Source organism: Pleuronectes platessa, chromosome 3, assembly GCF_947347685.1.
Source record: "Pleuronectes platessa chromosome 3, fPlePla1.1, whole genome shotgun sequence".
NCBI lineage: Eukaryota > Metazoa > Chordata > Actinopteri > Pleuronectiformes > Pleuronectidae > Pleuronectes > Pleuronectes platessa.
In genome coordinates, this window is record NC_070628.1 from 21,460,701 (window position 1) to 21,484,500 (window position 23,800).

At 41.7% G+C, this 23,800-nt stretch overlaps 3 protein-coding genes across 5 annotated transcripts; 1 reads left to right on the forward strand and 2 right to left on the reverse strand.

Annotated features, from left to right (window-relative positions):
* Window positions 1-743: 743 nt before the first annotated feature.
* Window positions 744-16,510, reverse strand: cc2d1a (coiled-coil and C2 domain containing 1A). Its single transcript, XM_053418402.1, has 27 exons — window positions 16,218-16,510; window positions 15,895-16,030; window positions 15,664-15,767; window positions 15,106-15,327; window positions 14,607-14,922; window positions 14,149-14,258; window positions 13,959-14,031; window positions 13,545-13,643; window positions 13,190-13,317; window positions 12,406-12,478; window positions 12,167-12,303; window positions 11,501-11,588; window positions 11,323-11,399; window positions 11,069-11,164; window positions 10,233-10,349; window positions 9,941-9,999; window positions 9,260-9,376; window positions 6,864-6,937; window positions 6,730-6,788; window positions 6,490-6,641; window positions 6,304-6,394; window positions 6,067-6,222; window positions 5,309-5,452; window positions 5,064-5,190; window positions 4,207-4,283; window positions 4,071-4,118; window positions 744-3,976 (listed from the first exon to the last, which is right to left on the reverse strand). The coding sequence occupies exons 1-27, from the start codon at window positions 16,272-16,274 to the stop codon at window positions 3,944-3,946; spliced, it is 2,970 nt and encodes a 989-aa protein (XP_053274377.1). The 5' UTR covers window positions 16,275-16,510; the 3' UTR covers window positions 744-3,943.
* On the forward strand, window positions 16,158-21,495 carry LOC128436618 (uncharacterized). Of its 3 annotated transcripts, none has more exons than XM_053418404.1 (8): window positions 16,158-16,798; window positions 17,484-17,526; window positions 17,919-18,010; window positions 18,085-18,890; window positions 19,432-19,963; window positions 20,509-20,642; window positions 20,854-20,958; window positions 21,266-21,495. In XM_053418404.1, the coding sequence occupies exons 2-8, from the start codon at window positions 17,493-17,495 to the stop codon at window positions 21,342-21,344; spliced, it is 1,782 nt and encodes a 593-aa protein (XP_053274379.1). In that variant the 5' UTR covers window positions 16,158-16,798; window positions 17,484-17,492; the 3' UTR covers window positions 21,345-21,495. The 3 variants fall into 3 exon arrangements, with proteins under 3 accessions (XP_053274379.1, XP_053274378.1, XP_053274380.1); XM_053418403.1 differs by having other exon boundaries at window positions 16,779-16,922; XM_053418405.1 differs by lacking the exon at window positions 17,484-17,526 and having other exon boundaries at window positions 16,783-16,922.
* Window positions 21,496-22,259: 764 nt separating this feature from the next.
* Window positions 22,260-22,958, reverse strand: nanos3 (nanos homolog 3). Its single transcript, XM_053419292.1, has one exon. It carries the CDS (start codon window positions 22,956-22,958, stop codon window positions 22,260-22,262), a length of 699 nt encoding a protein of 232 aa, XP_053275267.1.
* Between the last annotated feature and the right edge of the window lie 842 nt (window positions 22,959-23,800).

Here is a 23,800-nt window from a genome sequence, read left to right on the forward strand (position 1 = left end):
CTCTGTTTAAAATATGCCTCCTGTTTTGCTTTTATGTCAAAGGCTGGTTCCTCCCTGCTCTCTCCCAAGGCTTGTTTATTTATTTCTTATTACAATCAGAACTATTTGGTGCAGTACTACAATGGGAAACCCTTTACTTACCCACAAACCAAGATTCCTTTGTAGGAAATCCCCCGTGAACACACCACACTCCATGTATTAAGATAAATAAAAATAGATCTATATATAAATCTGCAAACTATGGTACTTACTTTAGATACTGGAGGAGTAGTGTTGCTTTTCAAAAAACACCAATTAGGGCCCATATCTCTCCCATCTCCCTAATGGACCTCCTTATCTGAGGAGGTTTGGAAGTCATTGCTTAAAAACATTTTAATTGGAAAACATTTTAATACCTGGTTTTTAACAGATGCTGTTTGTTTTAAATATTTTCTCTTATTTTTGTTTTGTCCAGCGTTGTTTTATTCCATGTATTTTGTAAAGCACTTTGTAACCTTGTTTTGATAAGTTTGTTATTATTTTCATTATATAAAAAAAGTATTGTCAGCACCAGCCACAGATACAAAGCATATGAGAATCCATTGTATCTAACCATTTTCTGAAGCGTGCCATTAATTCAAAATCTGGTTCATAAGCACATCAAATTAATTTAGGTAATTAATTATCCAGCTGATAAATACATGTTGAGTAAGAGTTCAGATCAATCCATCTCAGGGGTTCTTCAGTTCAACGATGACACAAACTCAGAGGTGATTCCATTTTATTCATGTTCACACTAACCTCATGTATAAGATAGTAAAGCCTAAACAATCAGGCCTTCATACATTCCCATTTTGAGCTACACGTCATTATGACTTGTACTTAAAATAGAGAAAGTGCATATAATGCTGTATATCTAAATTACATTTAGAATGATTGCCCTTATATGATTTAACAGATCTGGGGGAAAATGTCATAGGATCAACAAAAAATATCTTCCCATCCCAGATGAACACATTTACTACAGCTGATCAAGACAGAATCATAAACAGTAATGATAAACAATCCACCAAACTTTCTCTTTGTGTAAATGGAGTGTGGTCCGGATACAGAAGAGGACCAAAGAAAAAGAGTCATACAAACCGAAGAAAAAGGAGAGTGAGGAGTGTGTGTGTGTAAGGTGTGTGTGGTAAATGCAGGAAAGTGTTGTGAGTCACCAGCGGGACAATCTAACAATATGTCCCTTTGCCCGGGTCCTGGCCACTCAGCTACCACAATGAATGCTGATGAGCTCACTGCCATTACAACAGAGCAGCCTCAGAGGCCACAAGGTTACTTGAGGAGCGGGGTGACGTAGCAGGAGGTCTTCTGTGCTCGGGGGTGAGATGGGGTTAAAGCCATTGAATGGAAAGAAATGGGTTCAGCTGCAGTTTTTCATGCTGTTAATGCGGTTAAGCAAATGAGTGACGCAAACCCCAACTTATATCAGAGCTACTGTGTGAGGTCACACTCAGAGTCAGTAAAACACATTATTTGTTAGGAGGATACCAATGATTTACTCATCAATCAGGAAAAAACTGGAGGATTAATCAGTAAGAAAACATTATAATTACTTGCAGCCCATATATTTACAACCACCAAGGTTTATGGTTGTTTGTTTGTCTGTTAGTTAGCAGGTTTACACAAAAACTACTGGACGGATTATCATGAAACCTGCAGGATGTGGTATGGGTCAGGGGAGAACCCATTCGATTTTGGTGCAGATCCAGATAAGAGGGCGGATTCAGGATTTATTCCCCTACTTTCTTTCACATTCTGAGATAAGGTCTTAAGAGCTGGCCCATTTGGGGACTGATACTTATGTGTGTGTGTGTGTGTGTGAAATGGTGTGCAGCTCCAAATAAAAAATCTGGATCTACTGAATTTAAATGTGTCTTCTGTAGGGAACTGTTTGGCTTTGGCGGAGTATCTACTCTAGTGTCATTCTATGTCAGTCTTTATTGTTTCAGGTACTATTGGTTTCCATTTATATTCATATAGAATGAAAAGCTATTATTGGACCCTTTAAATTAGTTTGAATTGAATTGAGTCGACACAACTCAATAAGGCAAATGTTGAGATCAAACTGAAACAGTTTCAATAGAAACTTAAGAGTTGCCTGAAAGAGAAAACTACATCCCAAAACCTGAGTAGACGTTGACGTGACTTGAGGTTGAGATGATAAATGTTAGTTTACTATAATGATAAATTCCTCCGTCTTGTCCATCTAAAAACATCAGCTGATCAAAAGCACCATAATGTCCCATTTACAAAGAGTTAGAGGATAACCTCTCCTGAGGTCAGAGGGGGTGGGGGGTGTTAGAAAAAAACAACACAGTCTATGGAGAGCTGCATCTTTAACCGGGATTATTTGCTAATGGAGCGAGATGGTTGGTGGATTAGGACAAACACAGGATTCTCTGCTCTGCCACGTGACCAAAAACACTATTAGTGGAGTTACCAAACATCATCGACTCAGAGGAGTCAAACGTAAACATAGAATAAGCCTGGCTACAGTGGATATGGATCTGCTGTCAGGTTAGCAGGTCATCAAACACATCACTCTAAGACATCTGTCCCAAAAGTGTCTGTTGTGGTCTTTTATGGTAAATGATTAATTCTCAAGATGTCTGTCTTAGTCAGTAGGGATTTTTTTACATCTGTCAAAGTTTTACAAGAGAACCTTGACTTTACAGTGAAAAAAACAGGTGGAATGAGGAATAGCAGAGATGCCCGTGACAGGGATGTCTATGGGGAAACAGAAATAGAAATAAGCAATTGCCCAGCCTTACTGACAGATACTGGGTTGTCCTCGTGTGGGCAGACTATTCAGCATCCGGCTGTGCTGCCACTGCAGAGCTCATTTAGTGGGACAGTATCTTTCTGTATTTTTGAAAACTGCAAACACAAAAATCGGCTGAAAACTGATGTAGCGGTCACTAATTATTTCCTAATCAGCAGCACAATGAACTTAATATTGCAAAGAAAATCCAAAAGAAGCAACATATTACTCAATACTTTGAATAATCTCTGAATTGGTGTGAAGAGAGTGAAGATGAAGGAAACGACAGGGAAACAGCTGACGATGGAGAAGAAGCAGAAGCAGTAATACTTTAGCAGGGTTAAGCTTCAACCAAAATCATGGTAGGCTGTTAACACCCCCCACTCCACGGCCCCAAAGGCGACTCTACGTCTGATCTAGTCGTCTCCTTGGTGACACAAACACTAATCCCTCATTATGGGTTGTAGGCTGTAGCTGTGTTTTTTTTTATTCCCATATCACACCACTCCAAACGGAGCAGATTACTGTAATCTGGGAACACTGGAGCAGACAGATTAGATTAAGCTCATTACACACATAAAATATGGGGGAAAGGGGTTAAAACACCTCAGTCCACTGGTTAAACACACCTCAGAGCAGGCTCACACACGCACATGCACACTTTTTGGTCATCTATGGAAACCAAAAGACTCTTTGAGCTGGTGTCAGTTACAGCTCTAACCAACAATTCTCAATGGAAAGATGGAAATATAAAAAAATTAGGGAGTGGAGTGGGAGTAAAATCTGTAAAACCCTTCAGAAGCTGTAGTGTCTTTCTTGTTTGAGTGCAAATACACCTGCCTCTCCCTTAACTCTTGAACACATTACATAATATTAGCTTTAAGTTGTGTTCCTTTGTCGTTGCAGGTTTGTTCTCAGCTATTGTGGCCGGCGACCAATCACAAGAGACACAAGTTATATGAGGGAATAAGCAGGTTTGTTCATGCAGTTGTCATGGACATGAGCAGCACAGAGTCATGCTAAACGCGCTTACAGTACCAACCGTAGTGTTGTATTGGAGTGTGTATCGAATGAGACAGAGAGAGATGAAAATAAAATAAAACAACAGTCCTCCAGCCAAGTCCCTGTTCCCTCTTTCTCCTCTTATCCAGCACGTTTCCTTGTAAGTGACTCCAGCTGCAGCAGAGAGAAGAGTCCGTTTAGCCACAATAAATGTGCACATGATGATGATACAACATGCTTTATATTGAGGGCTCAAAGCAGCTCGTACCTCAGCCTCTACCATCTTCACCCTGCCAAGTGCATCCTTGGCAGCATCCTATACAAAAAAGGAAACCGTAATTTCACCCAAGTGAGCGACAACAGTAATATCCCAGCAACAGTGAACCCCCCGCCCTTGTACTCACTCTGTTGCCTTGGCTGGAGAATTTCTTCACTGAGTCAGCAAGTCCTTGGACCAGGCGCCGCAGCACATTTTCATATTCTGCACATGTGGTGAGGGGATATGTGGGTTATGTGCATTGCAAGCGGAGATGTGTTAGTGAAGTACATACCAGAGCCTGACCAATTTATCAGGTGGCTGAATCTTCCACAGACATATCAGGATCTGCGTTTATGTTGATATTGGACAGAATAAACATCGCAGAAAATATGGGCATCCATATTTACCTTTTGCAGAAAAAACGTTTATCAATCTTATATTTCCGGAAAATTCTGTGTGTCTGCGGAATGCACGTCTTTAGAATCGGTCGTCTTTGGTTCAATTTGGTCAGGCGATATGTTCAATATTAATAAACTTTGAATAAATGTTGTTGATCACGACAACTAAGCCTTCACGATAATGGCAACGTGCTGAGTGGAGCTTCACTGAACTCTGAATAAAGAGGTAGAACCCAGCTCTTTGTGCAGCTTCAGGGTTCCGGTCCAGCAGCACGTTACTTTTACAGGCCAAGAAAACACATCATTCCAAACAGGAATGAATCAATTCCCAAACAAGTTTAGAATGGTTGCTGCACTAGTTTTCTTAAATCAATGCTATATTTTTGGTTGTATTTGTGTTTTCTGTTTATTTATAGGAATTTATAATACAGTGTTTGGTTAACCTGTTAAGTATGAGGTCTCAATTACATTTAGGGGTTTAATAACAACATCTTAGGAATCATTACCATATTGGTTTAATGTTTATATTGCTGATCCATCTGTATTTCTTTTAACTCCCTAACAGTGGTATCATCCCCCAAATATGGCTCTGTTTGGGTGTTACCTGTCAGCAGAGCAGGAGTGGCTCGCTCCAGCTGTGCTTTCTGCCACTGCAGTCTGTGTGTGACCTGTTTGTGTTGATGGATGAGGTCAGGTGGAGGGTCCCGCCGATTCTTTCGGTACTCTGCAATCTGAGAGACAGGCGAAGTGACTGACAAGTCCTATGTGCCTTAAGCATTACGAGCTCTATGGAAAGGAACATCGCAGAGAGGTTTCAACAAACGCACACACATAAACACACATAATTACCTTCCTCTCCGCCCGATCCCTGTCATAGTTGAGGAGGCTGAAGCTGTGGAGTCTGTACTGTGGAGGAGAGTTGTTGGGATGACTGCTCCTGCTGCTGCTGCTGCTGCTCACTTCATGTCTGGGCTTAGATCGAGGTGATGGAGCCTGGTTCAAACACACACAAACACTTAATTTCTTGTGTCAATGTGATTCACTTTGTAACTTTAGCATTTATAGGCCTTGCAAAGGGGGCAGCAGAAAGATTATTCTCTATGTAAATATTACTCAGACGGCAGCAGCTCACATTATAAAGGCTTGATGATCCTCGAAACAAACAGCCACATTTGAAGGGAGGGGAATAGCCTAACGTCATGAGTTTCAAGCCAACCCTGAGTAAAGTGTCAGAGTGAGCCCATGCAGCAGGAAAATGTCTGGAGAATTCACAGCGAGCAGGTGGGTGAGTTGACGACGTGCGGTTAACAAGAAGACATTCTATCCACAGGAGAATTTAAACGTCACGTTCTGTCTCCTGCATGCTCCGCCCAAGTGCCACCGCTTGGCTGAATATTCCAGACATTTTTCTGTTGTTGTGAAAATTTCTGACCCAGTCACTCTCTTGCCGCATTCTACATATGTACAAGGCTAGGTCTGGAAAATGTTTCGATCAAATTTCTGGAGCTTATGTCTGATAACAGCTAAAGACAAAGATGTGCTCTGCATTAGTTCTCTCCCCATGGTCGATCAACATGCAACGCAGATGAACGGCGAACTCTACTCACCCGCTCCTTTTGTTTCTCTGGAGGAGAGAGGGAGGAGACTGGAATGAGTACGAGCCACTTCTCTGTCACTGGTGTGACATCAACTCCAGATAAAGGCTCTCTGATCTTCACCCTCACCTCCAACTTGCCGCCAGTGGTTTTACGTCCATCCATCACCTATGAAACACATCCACACTGTCAGCCACATCATGTCAGTAGATGCGCATGCATTCATGTTTTCAGTCAGTTAACACTTACGTCTATGATCTCTCTAATGTCACAGTGGTTTTCTAGAGCCTCTAGCTTCAGCTGAGCTGTGCCCACTACTTTGTCCGTCTTAAACAAGCCACTGTCAACACAAGAAGGAGAGAACATCAGACAGATGAAGAAAGATAAACAATGAAGCTTGTGTCTGTGTTGCAGCAATGCAGTTGTGGTTTTTACCCTTTGTGTACGATTTCAAACTTAATGCCTTTTGACAGGACGACTCGTTTAAAGCTCGATTTGGAGCGGTTGATGTTGAGTTTGAATTCCTCCTTAAACTCGGGGCTGTTGGTGTTCCTTACTGTGCTGGTTTTGTCTCTCTGAGCATCCTCCTACATAAACACACACACACACACATATATATAGATATAAACAGAGTGAAACAATCCATGATTATTTCTTACAGAGAGACATTCTTACCGCACTGGGGAAAGGAAACTCGAATTTCACACTTGCATCCAGTTCATTAGCTGAGACACCTGAAGGCAGAGAGTGGGTGTGAGCACACATCTATCTGACACCCGACTTCCTGGTTATTATGAAGACGTGCTTACCTGAGGGAGGTGGCAGATTAATGCCTTTGACTATGTAGAGCATCAGGTCATTAAGTGTCAGGTTGGAGTAGCTCCTACAGAACAAACACAGGAGTCACTGACATTCAGAGGCGACATCATGAGTGACAGACAAACTGTCGGCATCACTGCTAAGTGCAGGGCTCCACACTAACGTTTGGTTTGATTGCATCGGTGCACCTACCTTTTTCATTTAGGTGCACCCCAAAAATTGCAAGGCGTCTTTTGACAGAGCAACAATACACCTATTATACGTTTCTTGATGTATACATCCATATACATTGGTAATTTCTGAACTTGAGTTTTGTATCGCCACTGATTTCCCTAACCGATTCGATTTTGGATTTGATTTAATATCCATTCAGTTCAGGATAATACAGTAATACTAAATAAATAAAACATAAACCACAGACAACCGAAACAGAAATAAAATGGACACTCTGGTTCGGTTACAAAAAGGGCTCTGGAATAAATGTTTAACATTTGGCTTAGGATATATGTTACCAGCTCAGTAAACAGAATGGTTATGACCGAGATGAGCTTTTAGGTTTGTATTGTATTAGGTTTGTATTCCAGCCTTTCCTCTAGGATTGTGTGCGTGTGTCTGTCTGCGCGAGCGGGGTTGTTGATCCCACAGACACCCCATTCAGTCAGTCAATGATGTTGGATGAACTCCGGATGGTTTGGTCACTCTTACACTGATATCCTGACGGTGCACTTCTCATGTTGTGTGTAGCAGAGAGTGCACACGTATTTTTTTTTTTTTTCAATGTGATTAAATACACAGTTACAGTTTACAGTTTTAGTCCCCACTGTTCGACATACATTGCCTCGTTCAACTCCTCTTTTCCCTCATCTCTCTTCTCAGGTGTCAGTGGGAGAAATTAGTGTGGGCGGGACCAGCCTGTGTGTGTGAGTGTAAACTCTGCAGAGGAGATGGGGAAGTGACACCACTCCATCCAATACAGTGTCACACCAGCTAAATGTTTGGTGCACCGGTCCGACCAAGGAACATTTTTAGTCACACTTCACAGATATTTGGTTGCACTCTGGAGCCCTGGAGTGACTCACTGCCAGAGTCACCTGGCTGTTAGGGTGGGATGATGCTGGAGCCAAGTCAATGAGTCACAGTGAGTCAATCTGATTCATCTACAGCCGCAATTGGGGGGAAATCGTTCCTTCTGGTAATAGTAATAATCATACAGTCATTCCAGCGTTCAGCCACATGCTGTTGTTAACATTTTTAATTACCTGATAATGGCTTTATCATATGTTATGGCAATCCAATAGATGTTTTAATATTTCGATACAGGCTAAAAATGTCAACCTGTCAGGGGCACTACAAAGCCGTTTTCAGTCATGATCGCCAGATGATATCAGAAGAATTGGTTTCGGACTTTCTCTCGAGTTTGCCTTTTCTCACATGAACAACGCAGCAGGGGATTCTCTGTTCAGACGTTTTCACAAAAACCCATAATCTCCAGAGTGTTCAGCTGAGGGGTGGTGCAGCAGGCAGAGGCAGGACGTGACTTATAAATTCTACTGCATCAATCCAGTTTTGTTTTTTTTCTTCCCGACACCGGGGTTGGGTCGTATCACTAACAGCTCTCTTGACATTTTTGTTGCTATTTCTATATGTACAGCACCTCTTTTTCACCCTGATATATTTGTTTTCTTTTAGTTTTTAAGTTTTGCATCTGCCCCATGTTAGAAAGGTCATAAACACACATTCTCGCTCCCAGTGAATCCTGCGGAGGATCTCCTGCTGTGTTCTCAAGTGGGCTCATTTGACATTATATGGACTTTTTACTAGAGGGCTGGCTGAAAAAGGGCCAGAGAAAGTCCAAAAGCTCACACTGGGACATTTGTATTCACACATACAGCCCCTCTGGAAACAGTCCAGAGATTCTCCAGAGTTAAGTAGAGGGAAACAGCTTAAGAAACATCAGGGCTCCCAAACGTCAATTAAACTCATCTTTGAGGGCTCATGAATGTTTGAACAAATCTTTCTTGCAATTCACTAAACAGTTGTTGAGATGGTCTATTTTGGATTGAAGTGGTAGAACGACAGACACACTGAAAGACAGACTGACATCCTCAGAGCTATGCTGCCAGATTCATTAAAAATGACTGACTATAGATCTTCCTGTCCAAAGAGGCTGTGGCTCTGGGGGTTTAATCCCTGGCTCTTCCATTCTGCGCTCCCCAAATAGATAGACAAAGCGTTGCATATTGAAGTGCTGTATGAACGTGTGTGCAAATGGGTGAAAGTGACTTGTACTGTAAAGCTCTGAGTAGATGATAAGACTAGAAAATGCATTATAATCTAATATAACATTATACAATATGAAAAAAAAATATTATGTTTTGGTGCTGACTTGAAAGTATTGAAGGTCCTCTCCTCTGTGTGGCACTTGGGGACTGGGTGGCCTTTGGCGTGGGCATTCTTTAGTATCTCTATGTACTTCACACACTCCTCAGCTAGCTTCTCAAACCTGGTGAGAGACAAACATGGTCCTTACACACAAATGCTCATACGTACATGTACACATATAAATACTAGAGGTCTAATAAGTGGCGTATCTGTAAAATTAAAATTTGTTGTTTCCAGGTGCAGAGCCTGCAATAAAGTGTATGATGTGTGATAGTTAAATGTATGTGAAAATATGTGGGAAAATTTGTGAGAAGTTATAAATATGCAGTGACAAGAAAAAAAAAAAAGACTGAATGTCTGTGTGTTGCAACAGAAACTGAGTAGAAAAACGGTGAAGCATTTAAGTGAAAGATCAATTAGTACATTAAATGAAGATAATTATAAACATAGGATTCTAACAAGTAATGTAGGGATTAAAATATCCAACATCTGCTTCTGAAATGTGAGAATTAGCTCATTTGCTGTGTCAATAGGAAAAGAACGTTTCCTGTTTTAACTACATTCATCATTTCATTCTGATGTTTGTGGCTAAAAATAACAGGAGTAAAATTCCATCATGGCTGCAGAGAACATCCATATAAAATGCATATAAATACAAAAGGTGCAAATGTGAAACTTCTCTTACTTCAGAGCCTCAGGTATATTGCCCACTTTTGTGAACTGCTGGGAGGAGCTCACACATTTCTGTAAATTGAGATACACAACAAAAGAGGGTGTGCATAAGAAAACTGAAAAAAAACAAAGAAAGTGTCGTACAGATCAATTGTGATACAAAACTTAAAAGCTGCACAACTAGAAAAGTGATGAGCAAGCTTCAGGGCAGTGATCATAACCGTATCAACATCAGTATAAACTGGTTGCTGATGCACAGCAAGATTTAGAGGGTGCACTTCTGTGTGAAATGTGCTTTTGCTGACCTCGTGCTGCTTTCGTAAAAGATCCATGAGGCCGTGGTACTGTTCACTGGAGCGAGGGGAGACGGGGGACGTACGGGAGCGAGACAGAGAGAACTCCTCCTCCGGGGCGTTCGGAATCTGTCAGCAAAGAGACAAAAACATTGGAGACATAAAGCAATGGCACTCTAAGAGAACACTAACCTCTGAGGCGAAACAGATGGGATGTTTGAACCTCCTCATTTTTGAGAAACTCTGCTCCAGCCTATACCAAAATGTAATCAACACGTCCTCTATTTCTTATCTGTCCAGGAGAAGTTATGAATATCAAGTTCTGTGCTTCCTGACCAGCACACAGACAAACTAACAGAGGCACCAGCTTAATATTCCATGTTATTACATTGTAGGATTGAGTCTCAGATAAATATATAAGTTTTATGAAGCAAAGATATTAAATAAAAGTGAAGCAAAATTAAAGAATATCACAAGGGATAAGTGGCAACTATATGAAAATATGCAGATAAACACACACACCCACATTCTCACACACACACACCCACATTCTCACACACACACACACACATTCTCTCACAGACACACACACATATTATCTCACACACACACCCACCCACATTGTCTCACCCACACGCATTGAGAGAGAAGGTGAGACCACAATGAGCTCAGAGGTGTTTTGATTTCACCCTGTTTCCTTCCTCCAGTCTGTCACATTTTGCATTGACACAGCTCCTCATGCATTCAGTGGCTCCTGTGACAACACTATTACAACACACACACACACACAGGCTTACTTTGTCTCTTCTTGTAGGTTACTAACTTGCACATGAGAATGAATTTATAACCTTGGTGGCATCAACAGGGAGGCCAGACTTGGCAGCATTGATCATGGGGTCCAGACCCTTGGCATTTCTGAGGTGCTGCGCGGCTCCCGTCATGTCCTACAAACAACCCAACAGCAGCAGGCGAATCAAACCACAGCAAAAACACATTTGTTCAAGATTTCAATGAAATAACAAGCAGCTGTAGTCAACACTTCTCCATTAAGACTATCTAGTGAAGAGAAAACAATATTAAGAAAGAAAAAAATCCACTACACCTTCATCTGTTTGGAGCGCAGAGCTGCGCGCAAAAAACCCTGTCTCCTTAGCAACAGGAAGTCCACTTGCTGCTGGGCTACAAGGATATTTAAGAGAATAGGAATTGAAGCTGTAACACTTTTTGCACATTCTGTATGTTTAGGCAGGTATGAGTGCACAAACCCACACCATACACACCTTTATGTCCCAGTTTCACAGCTGTGGAGCCTCCAGGGGGCTGGGGAGCAGGAGACTTAGCTTTCTGTGCAGATGGGCGCACTGCAGGCTTCAAAGAGTGAAATAGAGGGTTAGGATCACCAGACAAATGTGATGAATGAACTGATCTTTAACTGCTGCTGTTGTTTGTCTGTTAGCAGGATGACACAAAAACTGCTGAAACTTGGAAGACTAGTTCAAGTTTATCATTCGTGTGAATTTCTTATGAAAGAGTTCATGGATATTGATCTGGCATGTTTAGGTGACTGATATTTAGGAGTGTGTGCAATTTGGTGCAGCAATTGAATTTAAGAGGACTGTTGGTGTATGCGCTCCACTGAGTGACATTCTTGTTGAATATTGATCTCTTAAAATCTGCTCCAGTTTGGGGAATTTGTGAGTTTGAATTAACACTTCAATTATTTCAAAGCAGCTTAATATTAAGTCTTCATTATCTTTAACACTGTTTCTATATTAATATATCTGATAACGGGCACAAAGGTGATGCAATAGACTCGGGGTCCAGCCAATTAAACAGAATGACCTTCAATAGATCTGACGTGATAAACGATTAAGCCTTTTCAAGTTTGGACCAAAGGCAAATCAATTCTTTGGCTGTATAATAACAATTTGTTTGTTTCTGTTTACCTTGGCAGACTCTGTTGGAGTATCATCTTCATCATCTTCTCCATCTGCATCCTGATTAGCTATTTTCATAGCTGTCTCCAGGACACCAATGAAGTTCTGCTGCTGACTCCCTTCTGAGCCCTGAAGTGGCGGACAGCCTAGAGGTGCAACACAGGCACACACATGGAAACACAAAGTTTACTATATGTATGCGCATCCTGGAAGCAAATCCTGAAAGACGCCTGGATTCAGAAAGTTACCTGGCGGCACAGGAAGCTCGGCTAAGTTGACTGGCCGTCCAGCTTTATGAGCTTTGATGGAATCCTGGTATTGCTGTTAAGAAAAGATGAGATGATAGATCACTCATTTATATCAGCGTTGTGTCATAATCAGTGAATGCCTTAATATAAATTATCCATATTCTATCCAAAAGATTGGTGAGCTCCAATTTGAAATAGATTTACAACACTGTAAAGACCCCCGTGTTTTTCATTCCCACCCCATAAAATATGTCTTTCTTGCATATAAAAATAAACATAACAAATTAGCAGTACAATTCTGATGGAAGGTACAAAAGAACAATTCCCACATGAGAATATCAATATATTAAATTTTCTTCCACTACAACAAATGGAAATATTGTACATGCCTTACAATTAATTATTGTCTTTCCTTTTACTGTCTTGTCTCCATGATTTAATTTAATTAATTTACCCTACATAAGTCGAATTGACCAAATGTTACTATTCTTTTCAAAACTTCATTTCAGGTCAATCCAGCAGGTGAAATGAGCAACAGTAGTAGTCAGAGTCAGAGCAGCAGAAGGTATCTCCAGTCAAAATAGACTGAGTCACACCAGTTATTTTGGGACATGAATCAAACAGCCCCCCAAACAGCAGCACAGAACCAGGTATATATTATGCATTGTGGGTATCTGCATTTAGAGAATATCTAATCCCTTACTACATTTAGTTTCAGCTGCCCAGTACAGTATTTTTTCGGAAACCCCATTTTATGGTCTGTTTTAAGTGGATGGTGTTATACCTTGACAATTCGTTGATGCATGCGCGACTTTCGATCATCCCCTTTGCTCTTAGCGCCCTCTGCTGCTGACTTGTAGACATCCAACCTCTGCTGCAGGGCTTCTGCCAGACTGCTGGGAGCAGGAAGGTCTTCATACAGAGACACAAACACACACACCAACCTTTCACTTTTAAATTCAACTTCACGATGTTTTCATTTGCTAAGATGTCAGAGGTGGGATCAGAGCTACTGGAGTCTAGCGGTGTGACTCTTCACTAGCCTCGAGATCCAACTACGATTCAGCAGTCAACAAAAAAAATGTGTGATTGTGAAAGTAAACTTCATTTACTGTTCAGGTCCTAATCGTGAGCTTTACCTGCCGGGGCCACACTGGTATGAGCAGGAGCAGCAGGAGCAGCTGGTTTGATGGAAGATTGAGGAGGAGGAGGTGCACGGTGTTCAACTAATACGTCTCCTGCAGATGATCAGAGATCAGTGGAGAGTAGGACATGGAACATCATTATTATTTTACCAGGTAATCAAGAAATAAGACTCACAGTAACAAATAGCCAGTTAACACACAAAGGCAGACGACATCAGCTCAGACATCTCTTTCCTTCAGTTGGATCCAACTTTCAGGCTTTGACATAATTTGTAATTCACTACATTTATAAAAAGCTAATTCTATATACGTTTGATTTGGTGGACACCAACCATTTATCTCTGTAAGAAAATAAGAGTTTAAGGCAACAATGCAACCTAACTTGTCTTTTTAGGAGATTACACTAACCAGGAGGGGGAGGTAGTAATCTCAGGTCTACCGGTTCACCTCTGTCCACTTCCTCCACCAGCACATCCATCTTCTGCAGACATGGAGGTCAGCTTATATAATCAACTTTCTCTCACAAGCCTTGTACATAAGCAATATACTTACAGAAAAAGATTTATCAGAGCAATAAAACTGATATCGGTTGTGTTACCTTGGCAGTGAGGTAGAGTTGTTTGGCCCGGTCAATGTCTCCGCTCTGTTTGGCATTTATGGCAGCCATCTTGTACTCCCTCTGTCTAGACAACACCGCCTGCTTCAGCTCTGAATTAGGTGAAGAAATAAAGAATGAATGATGTGGTTACTAAATAAAACATCAATATTCTAATATTATTAAAGTGCTTTTTGATAATTAGCTAAAAGTATGGAATAAAAAAAAAGAAACAATATTCGAATATTATTAAAGTGCTTTTTGATGATTAGCTAAAAGTATGGAATTTAATAAAGAAAAAGAAACAACAATAGTAAACTAATCTGATGTATGACTTTTTCAATATGGATGAGTTTATGGTGTCATCCTATCTTTTCTCTCATACAGTACATGGAGAACACAGAAGAGGAAAGTTGAACGGACGTCCACAGAGGACTCTGTAATTCATCATATGTTTTTACCAGAGTGCTGTGCATCAGGCTGGCTGGGTGTGAGTGGAGAGATTGCAGGTGTTTCTGGGGTGATGGCAGCTGCAGGCATTTTGGGCGGGGTCAGAAGGAGCGGCTTCGTATTAGGGGTTGTTGGCGGAGCCTCCCTCAGAGGCTTCTGATTGGTGGGTAAAGAGGGCTTCAGTACCGGCTCTGGCAGTTCTCGTTCCTTGACTGATTCAGACCCTGCAGGGACATTGGGTTTTCCACCGATAGCAACGGGAGGAGGCATCTCTTCCTCATCGACTGGTTTTCCTTTCTTTACAGATGTTAACATGGACTGTAATGTCTAGGTGGGGAGAAGACAGGTAACATGAACATGTCTTTCACATTACAGAAAACTAAAATGAAAAATGTACCAATGTTAATTCTTACATTCATATAAAAACACACACAATTTCCCCAAATTTAGAAACTTTAAAATATTTAAATTGAGACAAAATTCGATTTATACTAGTGATCTTCCTTTTACCTTCAACCCGCGGTCGTATCGCCGAACTTTGCTGGTTTCCCCGGCAGCCTTGGCATTAGAAACGGCAGTCTTGTACATTTCAATACGTTCCAGCAGGTTAGCCTCCAGCCCAGTTCCACCAGTAGAGTGAGATGTGACAGTCCCTTTGGGGGCAGCTGGTGAGACAGCATGGGGAGTGGGAGCTGGTTCCTCATCCTCCTCCAAAACTTCATTTAGCTCGGCCTATGTACAGAGACATAGAAATGTAAACAGGTAAGAAGAAAATTCTTAAATTGAAAAACATACAAGAGCTAAGCTTAAAAACATTATACTACAGTGGAATAAACAAGGTTTGGTTTGCATTTTACAATTTATAAGATAGGATTAAAAAAAATATAGATATAACTCCAAAACGTGGCAATATCAAGTTTACTATCATACAGTACATGATAAAGATGAGTAACAAATCTTTACAGAGGAGAAGCTAGGACCAGCAAGTATGTGAAAGTTTCTTCTCGATCAATTGATTGATTGACTGTATCAGCTCAGAACAAGGTAAGAACATTGTGATATTTTTACCAGCAGATCTTCATCATCAAGATCGTCATCCCCTATTTCTTCGTCATCCATGTCTTTCATGCAAAGGGCTGCCATTCGCTCGATCTCTGCCATGTGAACAGGAGCTAAACATAGACAAATAAATCACAATGGGCCCTAATCCATACACACTCAATACTTTTTTGGGAGTATTAGCATTTAAACGAGGCAAACAGAGAAAAATTGTGGGTTACACAATTGTTTCTTTCGGACCTTTCCCTTCAGCTTTCTTCCCCTGTGGTCTCCCTCCTCCACCCCCGATCAGATTCAGCAGCTCTGCCTCCAGGTCTTCATCGTTGCCCTCATCATCCATCCCGCCGTCCGGGGACAGGTCAAGGAGCAGCCCCATCTGAAGTTAAACAGAAGCACATACAGACAGCCACAGAAAGAAAGAAAGAGAGAGAGAGAGAGAGAGAGAGAGAGAGAGAGAGAGAGAGAGAGAGAGAGAGAGAGAGAGATGCTGAGTCATACCTGTTGTTGACATTAAACAGTAGATATCATTCACACATCTCATCGTAAGAAATGAAGGATGTTACCTGTTTGGCTCGAGCTGCCCCTTGACCCCGGGGAGGGGGGTTCCGACTGCGACTCATGGACTCTCACCAGCTACAAGTGAACCAGGAAACAAGGAAATGAATTAAAGCCAATGGAGGGTAAACTACAGTAGAGACGAGATAAGCTTCGAGTTACACAGTTTGTTACAATCAGTCCCATTTCTGACATTTTGTGTCGCAATTCAAACAGCTTTAAGTGCTTTGTATCGAGTTAGCGCCTCTGCTCGTGTCAGCGAACAGCTCCAACACAGTTCTCGTGGCTTATGAGTGCACAGACACGACCTGGTCCGCTCCACGCACCGTGGAGTGTTGCAGCGGGGTCGAGTCGGTTGTTCTGCTCCAGAACTGCTCAGAAATAAGAGCTGAACGCGTAGATAGACGTCGGTGGACCGGTGTATACTCCAATGTTCGCTGCGAGCTGTCAAAACAAACACGGCGAGCTGTGGAATTCACTTCCTATATTCCGTCTCCATTGGCAACGCACGTCACGCTTTACGGCTAGACGACACCCACTCCCGCCACTGCCGTAAACCCCGACGTGACGCTGCGCCTCTGAGGTTCAGGTGAGTAATGTGGGGAAACTACAAAATAGAAGTGCACTTCTGTCCAGCACTTTCCGAAGAGTTTTCAAATCAGCGTCAATTAATTGTTTGAAGAACAGCAAGTCCACATCTGCAGCATCATAGCGTAAGTGTGTTTTCCATTTATGTCAGCTAATAATAGATTAAATAAATACATTCACTCCAATTGATGAATACATGTCATTCGATAGTTAGCTTTAAGCTAATCATTAGCCATACCAGTGGGGGGAAGTGTTTTAGGTCTCTATATATCACATTTTAAATACTGTAATACATTTGAGGTTTTAAATACTATCTGGTCCGGTGTCAGAGGCAAGAGAATAATCACTGGGCAAGGGAATTAAGTACAAAACTCCTTTATCAGTAAAGCAAAATTCATTAAAACTCTAAATATCTGTGTTTTTAATATCTCCATTAGCTCAAACATCTTTACAGTGACAGCTTTGTAGTAGTTCTTGTGGCTACACTTTCATCTCACTGCAGTGGACTTATTATTGACTAATTTTGTTGTTCTTTTGCTGTTGTGTTTGACTTTTTTATGTGAAACTGGATCCATAAATTTCCTTTGGGATCAACAAAGTATGTATGTATGTATGTATGTATCTTTCTATCTATCTATCTATCTATCTAAACATTTATTAAATTACCTTCCTTTGGGGCATTTTAGGAAGAGGAGATGGCCAAAGGGAAAGAGAAGACTAACAGCAGTGGTAAAATATTTCTTTTCTCAAATAATATGTATCTTCAATCAACTCACCAAGTGTGTTCCAGGTATAACTCATGTTGTTGTGAGGACCTAAATCTGTTTACACAGTCACATTATGAGGACTTATCTTCCTTATGGGGACTGAAAGCTTGTCCCCGGACTTGTGTTTTTAAGGTGAAGACATGTTTTAGGGTCAAGTTTGGGTTAAGGTTAGGTTAGGGGTTAGGGTTAGGCAAGTAGTAATAATGGGTAAGGTATAAAATCAATGTAAGTATACGTTAGACAGTCACAACTGAATGGGTGAGAGAGTGTGTTGTTTAATTTGAGAGTGAAGCCTCTACAATGATTCCCCATCAGAGTCTTTGAGTAACAATGAGTTGGTCCTTCTGTATCAAGGCAGCAGAGCTCAATTAAGGTCAAGGAAGCGGGACCGATCAAGAGATGAAATCCCTCAGACTGATGATGTCCAGGCTTCTCTTAAACAACAGGTGATTTATGTGACTGAGATTGAACCATATTTCCATTGCATCAAGACAACTTTTTGACAAATCATTCTTTTCAGAACACAAAAGAAGACAGTACATCGGTCGTTGCTACACCACAGCTTCCTCAGTGCCTTCTGCAGGTATGTGCCATGATTACACATCCACAGGATCAGGCAGCCGAACAGCCCTGTCTCGCCAAACAAGATGAATCCAAAGAGGATCAACTTTCAGAAAAACCAAATACGTGCTTGAAAGATGTGACGGTTAAAACTTTTGAAGGGCAACAAGAGTCTACTGTCACCACTGCTTCTGAGCTGGAAGGCTGTATGGTCCATTCTAATAATGATACCAACAAGAGTGGAATAGAGGAAGAATCTCCACAGGACAGTATCAGACCTCCATCTCCAACAGGCTCTGATCAACCCCAGGTCTTCTCGCCTACCTCGGAAGAGGGGGATGGATCCGGTGCAGCTACTCTGGAGAAGCAACTGGATTCCAAGGAAACCTCTCAGAGTGATCTAGAGAAAAACCACGAAACCAGCCAAGAAGATACATGCACCTTGTCCATGGCTGATGTCAAGGAAATCACAAAAGAGGCAGCGGTGGGATTACGAACCAAAAAAAAGCGACGGATGGGCATGTGTGGCCTGACAGAGAAGGAGCGAAGTCATTTTTTACTGGCACAGAAGCGTGAAACTGAGCAGAGCGGAGTGGAGGAAGTTGAGAGACAGATTTGTAGTAATGCAGCTGACCCTGTGGCTCAAGAAAGGATTATATCTTCACTCTTTGTTCAATCCTCACTTCTCTCCATCCCTGTCGATGGTATCGCAGAGCAGAACCCAGCAGAGACACTGAAGTCCAGTCGCTGTGGAGTGAACAACAGGTCAGCATCATGTTTGGAGGAATCCAAAATTCATTTTTAATTTACATTTTTGACTCAGTTTAACTTTAGCATTATCATAACAGCAAGCAGGCTCGTTTTATGTGCAACTCAGGTAATTATATTTAACTTACAGTAGAATAACATTTAAAAAATCTACTTCAGTTAAAATAATTGGAACTTATTTATCATGTACATAAACTAAAGATTTCTGAACATTATTTTAGGCACACGGATGTTATAGAAACAAGTTTCAATCAAAATCGGTTTAAAAATTGGAACATTTTGATTTTGATCTTCTCCCCTTCAAACTTTGATAAATTCCTGGCAAATCAACATCTCTACTCAATGATAGATGCATTTCAGCTGTAGTCATGTATTCTGCCCAAGTAAAAACTTGAGTTACGTTTAATTGAAATTACTGACTTTAAAAAACGCCTCAAAATACACAAACTTACAGCAACAAATACTCTATTATAGTAACACACGTAAATGTAATTTGTTGCTTCCTACTTTGATGATAGCATTGCTTGTTAACACACAGGGCAGAGACTGAAGTCCATGTCGTTGTCACAACCTCAGATGGGTCCAGTCCTGTGTGTGACCCTGGCAGCTGGGAGGTAAAGAACTGTGAAGCTGAGAGAGGCACAGAGCCTGGTCCAGAACAAACTGGTGAGCCAGAGTCATGTCCAATCACACAAGACAACATGTTGGAGCATTTGGTGAACCAGGAGAAGCAGGAACTCGAGAACGGTAAAACTGTGGTTACGACCGAAACACCTGAGAAGCAAACTACAGATGGAGAAGATAAGTCGACAGAGGCCGGTGGTTGTGCTGCCATGGGTTCTTACATTAATCCAGCTGAAAATGAGGAAAGTGAGAAAAAGGAGGCGACTGCGGGTCTTCGGGTACAAAGAGAGACTGAAACAAGTGATGAGGAAGAGATGATGGTTGATGGCAGTGATGGAAGCGAAGTAGAGGGAATCTCATCCACCATCACTGGTCCTGGAGGGTTTAACTGTGGTTCTGTGGAGCTCAGTGAAGCTGCAGTGACACCTCCTGGCAGGAAAGACAGTGTGAGTGGAGGGGAGGGGACGAACTATCACAAAAACTTGTTTAGTGAAGACAGCATAACATTGGTCTCCCTTTGTCATAGAGGTCTTTTGACTTTTTCACAGATTTTCCAGATAATAATTCATGAATCTTGATTAAAAAAACAAAACATTTAGGGAAATAAATTTGTGGCTTGAATGAATTCAAGGGCACTATTTGGCCTTGGCAGAGGTATGCACTCCTCTGAGAGCCATTCTAGTCAGTAAAAGTATTTTTCACTAAATATCTAATTGAAGTGAATACATAAGATTAAGGCTCAAATATACTGTATCGCTAGCTACTTGTGATTTACTGCACACAACAATCATTTTCATTATCAATAATTCTTTAGTCTGTCAGAAAGAAAGACATAGAGTAAACAATATATTAATTCTAATTAACTAATTGTTCAGATAGTTGATCAGATAGTTACTGCCTTAACAAAGAAAACAGAAAACATACTGAAGGTCATTTTATTTTGTAACTTTTAACTCTGCAGTAATGGTGGACTTTGTTTTGCTACCCACAGCATGATCTTAAATATGAACTTGCTCCACCTACTGTAACCACTGGCCACACTTGGACCAGGGACCCCACTGAAGTGTTTGCATCTGGAGGCTTAGATTACGTGTCGGACTCGCAGCTCAACACTATTGATCTAATGTAAGGAAGCAGGGAAGAGGTTTTAAATCCCACAAAGAACATCCAATCAACATGTGATTTTAGATAAACATGTTTCATTTTATGTCATTACCTCCGTTAAAGAGGTTATGTTTGTCTTTTAGCTGGATTGCACAAAAACGACTTAACTGTTTTTATTGATACTTTGGTGAAGTTTTTGATCCATTCAACGTTTTTCTTCACTTTCATCCAGTGACGAGGAGGTGAAGGAGAGGGAGAAGACCTTTGGTTTCTCAGACAATCCTGGAGACGCCACAGACCTGATCTGTGGACTAATCAGGGAACTCTCCTCTCTAAAGTTAGAAACTGAAATTCTCCTTTTTTGTATTTGATATTTTTTCTTATTGTGTTGTTGTATTCAGTCCCTTTTCCTAACCTCTTTTCTTTCAAGAGACAAGCAGTTAAATAGTTTCAGGATGGATCTATGACTTAAAGAGGCATTCTGGGGTTTTCTCACACTCTTCCCTCCTTACCTTTAATAGTTTCCTTCTCTGACTTTCACTCTATCTACCCCTTGTGATTTTACCACTATTATCAAACTGAGTCTGGTAGTTCACTTCAAAAAACTGAGTTGCAGCATTTCTCCTCTTTTCATCTTCTTCTAGTCAGAAGGTCATGGCCACACATCGGGAGCTGGAGAACCTACAGCGTGGCAGTAAAGCTTCGAAAAGCTCCCTGCATTAAGGACTTCAATGAGGTACCTGAGCTTAGCCCCAGTGGTTCATGGGCAATGAAGGAACTTGTGCCCTGCTACAATCCTTTCAGATTTCCTTCTCACTGGCAGCTGGAATGTTAAGTTTATTGGCTGCAATGTTCTGGTTCTCCCCAAATAAAGCTTGTCATTGTTTTATTAAGTAACAAATCTGATTGTTATGTAAATGTAATATTTGGGATTATTCTTCCCTTCTTGGCTGTCAAACATTTTAAAAGAACAGAGTGAAGACAACAAATACAAACACAGATTTACTCACTTTAGATATGTATAACTTCTGGTATACAAAAATATTCACACAAAGATTAGCTATTATTTCACAAAGCAAGAAGATTTTTTTTTTTTTTTTAGAAAAGCCACACATGCATAAATAATCAAAATAAAACAGGTATTCACTCGCACTCCTTAGAACAAGTCACTCATATCTTAAAAATGTTAAATACTTTAGTAAAGTTATTACCAATGATGACAGTAGGTCTGATAAAGCTATGATATTTGTGCATGACAGGAAATATGATGCTGGACATCAAACGGCCACGTTTTAAAATATATATAAAACAAACAAACATTTCCTGAGAAACATGTTTTTTTTCACTCTTCTCTTCCCAAACATGATATCTGGCAGTCGTTGTAGATAATAAGTACCTCACGAGATCCACCAACTTGTAAACAGACGCTTTTTTGAAGTAGCGGGCACACAGAAAGACCAGCCGGCGTCACAGAAGGCCTCAGTGTCAAAGCATGCAAATAAAAACCAAAGCCTAAAAACACACAAAAGCAAAAAGCCAAGACTAGTGCTATACAAATATACATCACACATAAAAAGCAAAAAGGACTGTGGTCTCTGTGCAGTGGCTGGCTGTTGCTATACCTGCCACCTGCTGGCTTCAGCGTCTGGACTTGGTGTACACGGAGCTGTACGCGCTGTCCACCCGGGGACAGAAGCGCTTGGTGTGAGCTTTGGCCCCCGTGGCTCCGCAGAGAGGACACACGTACTGCCGCAGGTAGGGACACATAACGTCCCCGGCCAGGTTCTTCAGCCAGTGGGATCCATACACCACGTCGGACTCTCCATTGTGTTTGCAGAAGCTGCAGAACATGCGCTCGGGAGGAGGAGGAAGATGAGGAGGTGGAAGAGCCGCCGGGAGCTCGGGTGTCCTAGGGCGAGTCGTTCTCTTACGGTCTTTTGTCCCCCTGTGAGGTTTTGCCACTTGTTTGGGATCCTCCACATCTGGTGCGTCAACACGCGCGGGGTTTGGCTCACGCAACACATCAGTTAGACTCCGATGAGCCGAGGAGTCTGGACGCGGAGACTCACCGCGGAGACCCTGCGCGCAATCCGCCTCAAAGTTACTGTGGCACATCGCGTTAAGGCGCATGGACACCAGAGCCCTGCGGCGATCCACGGGCTCCGGGAGCGAGGCTCTGGGGGCTGAGAGGGACGACTGAGCCGCGCTGTTCAGTGCCAGGATGTCTCTGACGGTCTCCGACAGGCCCATGTAGTCTCTCCAGGGCTGGAAACCTCGGCTGTCAGACTCCATGAAGCGCGGCAGGTGCTGAAAAAGGCTCCAAACCACACCATTCATACTCGCTCCTGGTCGGTGGTTGTCCGGCAGACTGCCTCACAGGGACGCGCTCGAGTTGTTGACTTTGTAGTAACGTAAAGAGACAGACACGCGGCGCCAGTTCGAGCGTAAAAACGTTTTGATTGGTAATTGAGCACAAGGGCTGGCACGCTCCTTCAAAGTACCATCAGCCAATCACAGGAGCGCATGCGCCAGACGTGGACAGCCAATCGACCACTCGGTCTCCTCCAGTGGTTCAGAGGTGTTTGTCGCCCATGCCGCCTCCACGTGCTCAGTCACAAGCGGCGCGGTCCCTCCAAAATGTTCAGTTTTTATTTAGGAATAAATGTTTCTAATATTTAGATCTCACTTAAATGTTGGGTTTAAGAAGATAAAGCAAGGTGTTCAACCTATAAATCTAAATGTAGACATGGACAACAAATTTTGGACCACTCACCTGATTCAGATATAGACATTACTTTGATTAAGATGTGTATAGGATTTTTACATCAGCACGTGACAGAGCATAGTCGTCTGAGGACGTCATTACTATGTTGGTACCTGCTGCACATGTCGTCGATTTTTCAAAATGCTGTAAAAACTTCTAAATGACGTTATAATATGATAAAGACGTAAAAATTCTACCAACTACACGACGTCTGTCTTTCAGTCTGTATGCATGTGGAATGTGTATGTAGAGAACTGTTCAGTTAATCGGCTGCACACTTGGCATGTGTGTTGTAAATTGCCTGAAGAAAGTGCAGTGCTGATTTTGGTGAGATTTAGACATGAAATGATATGTTCAATAATAATACAGTTTGAATAAAGAGACAAACAGGGTTCTGTAGCAGTCAGTGGGGGCA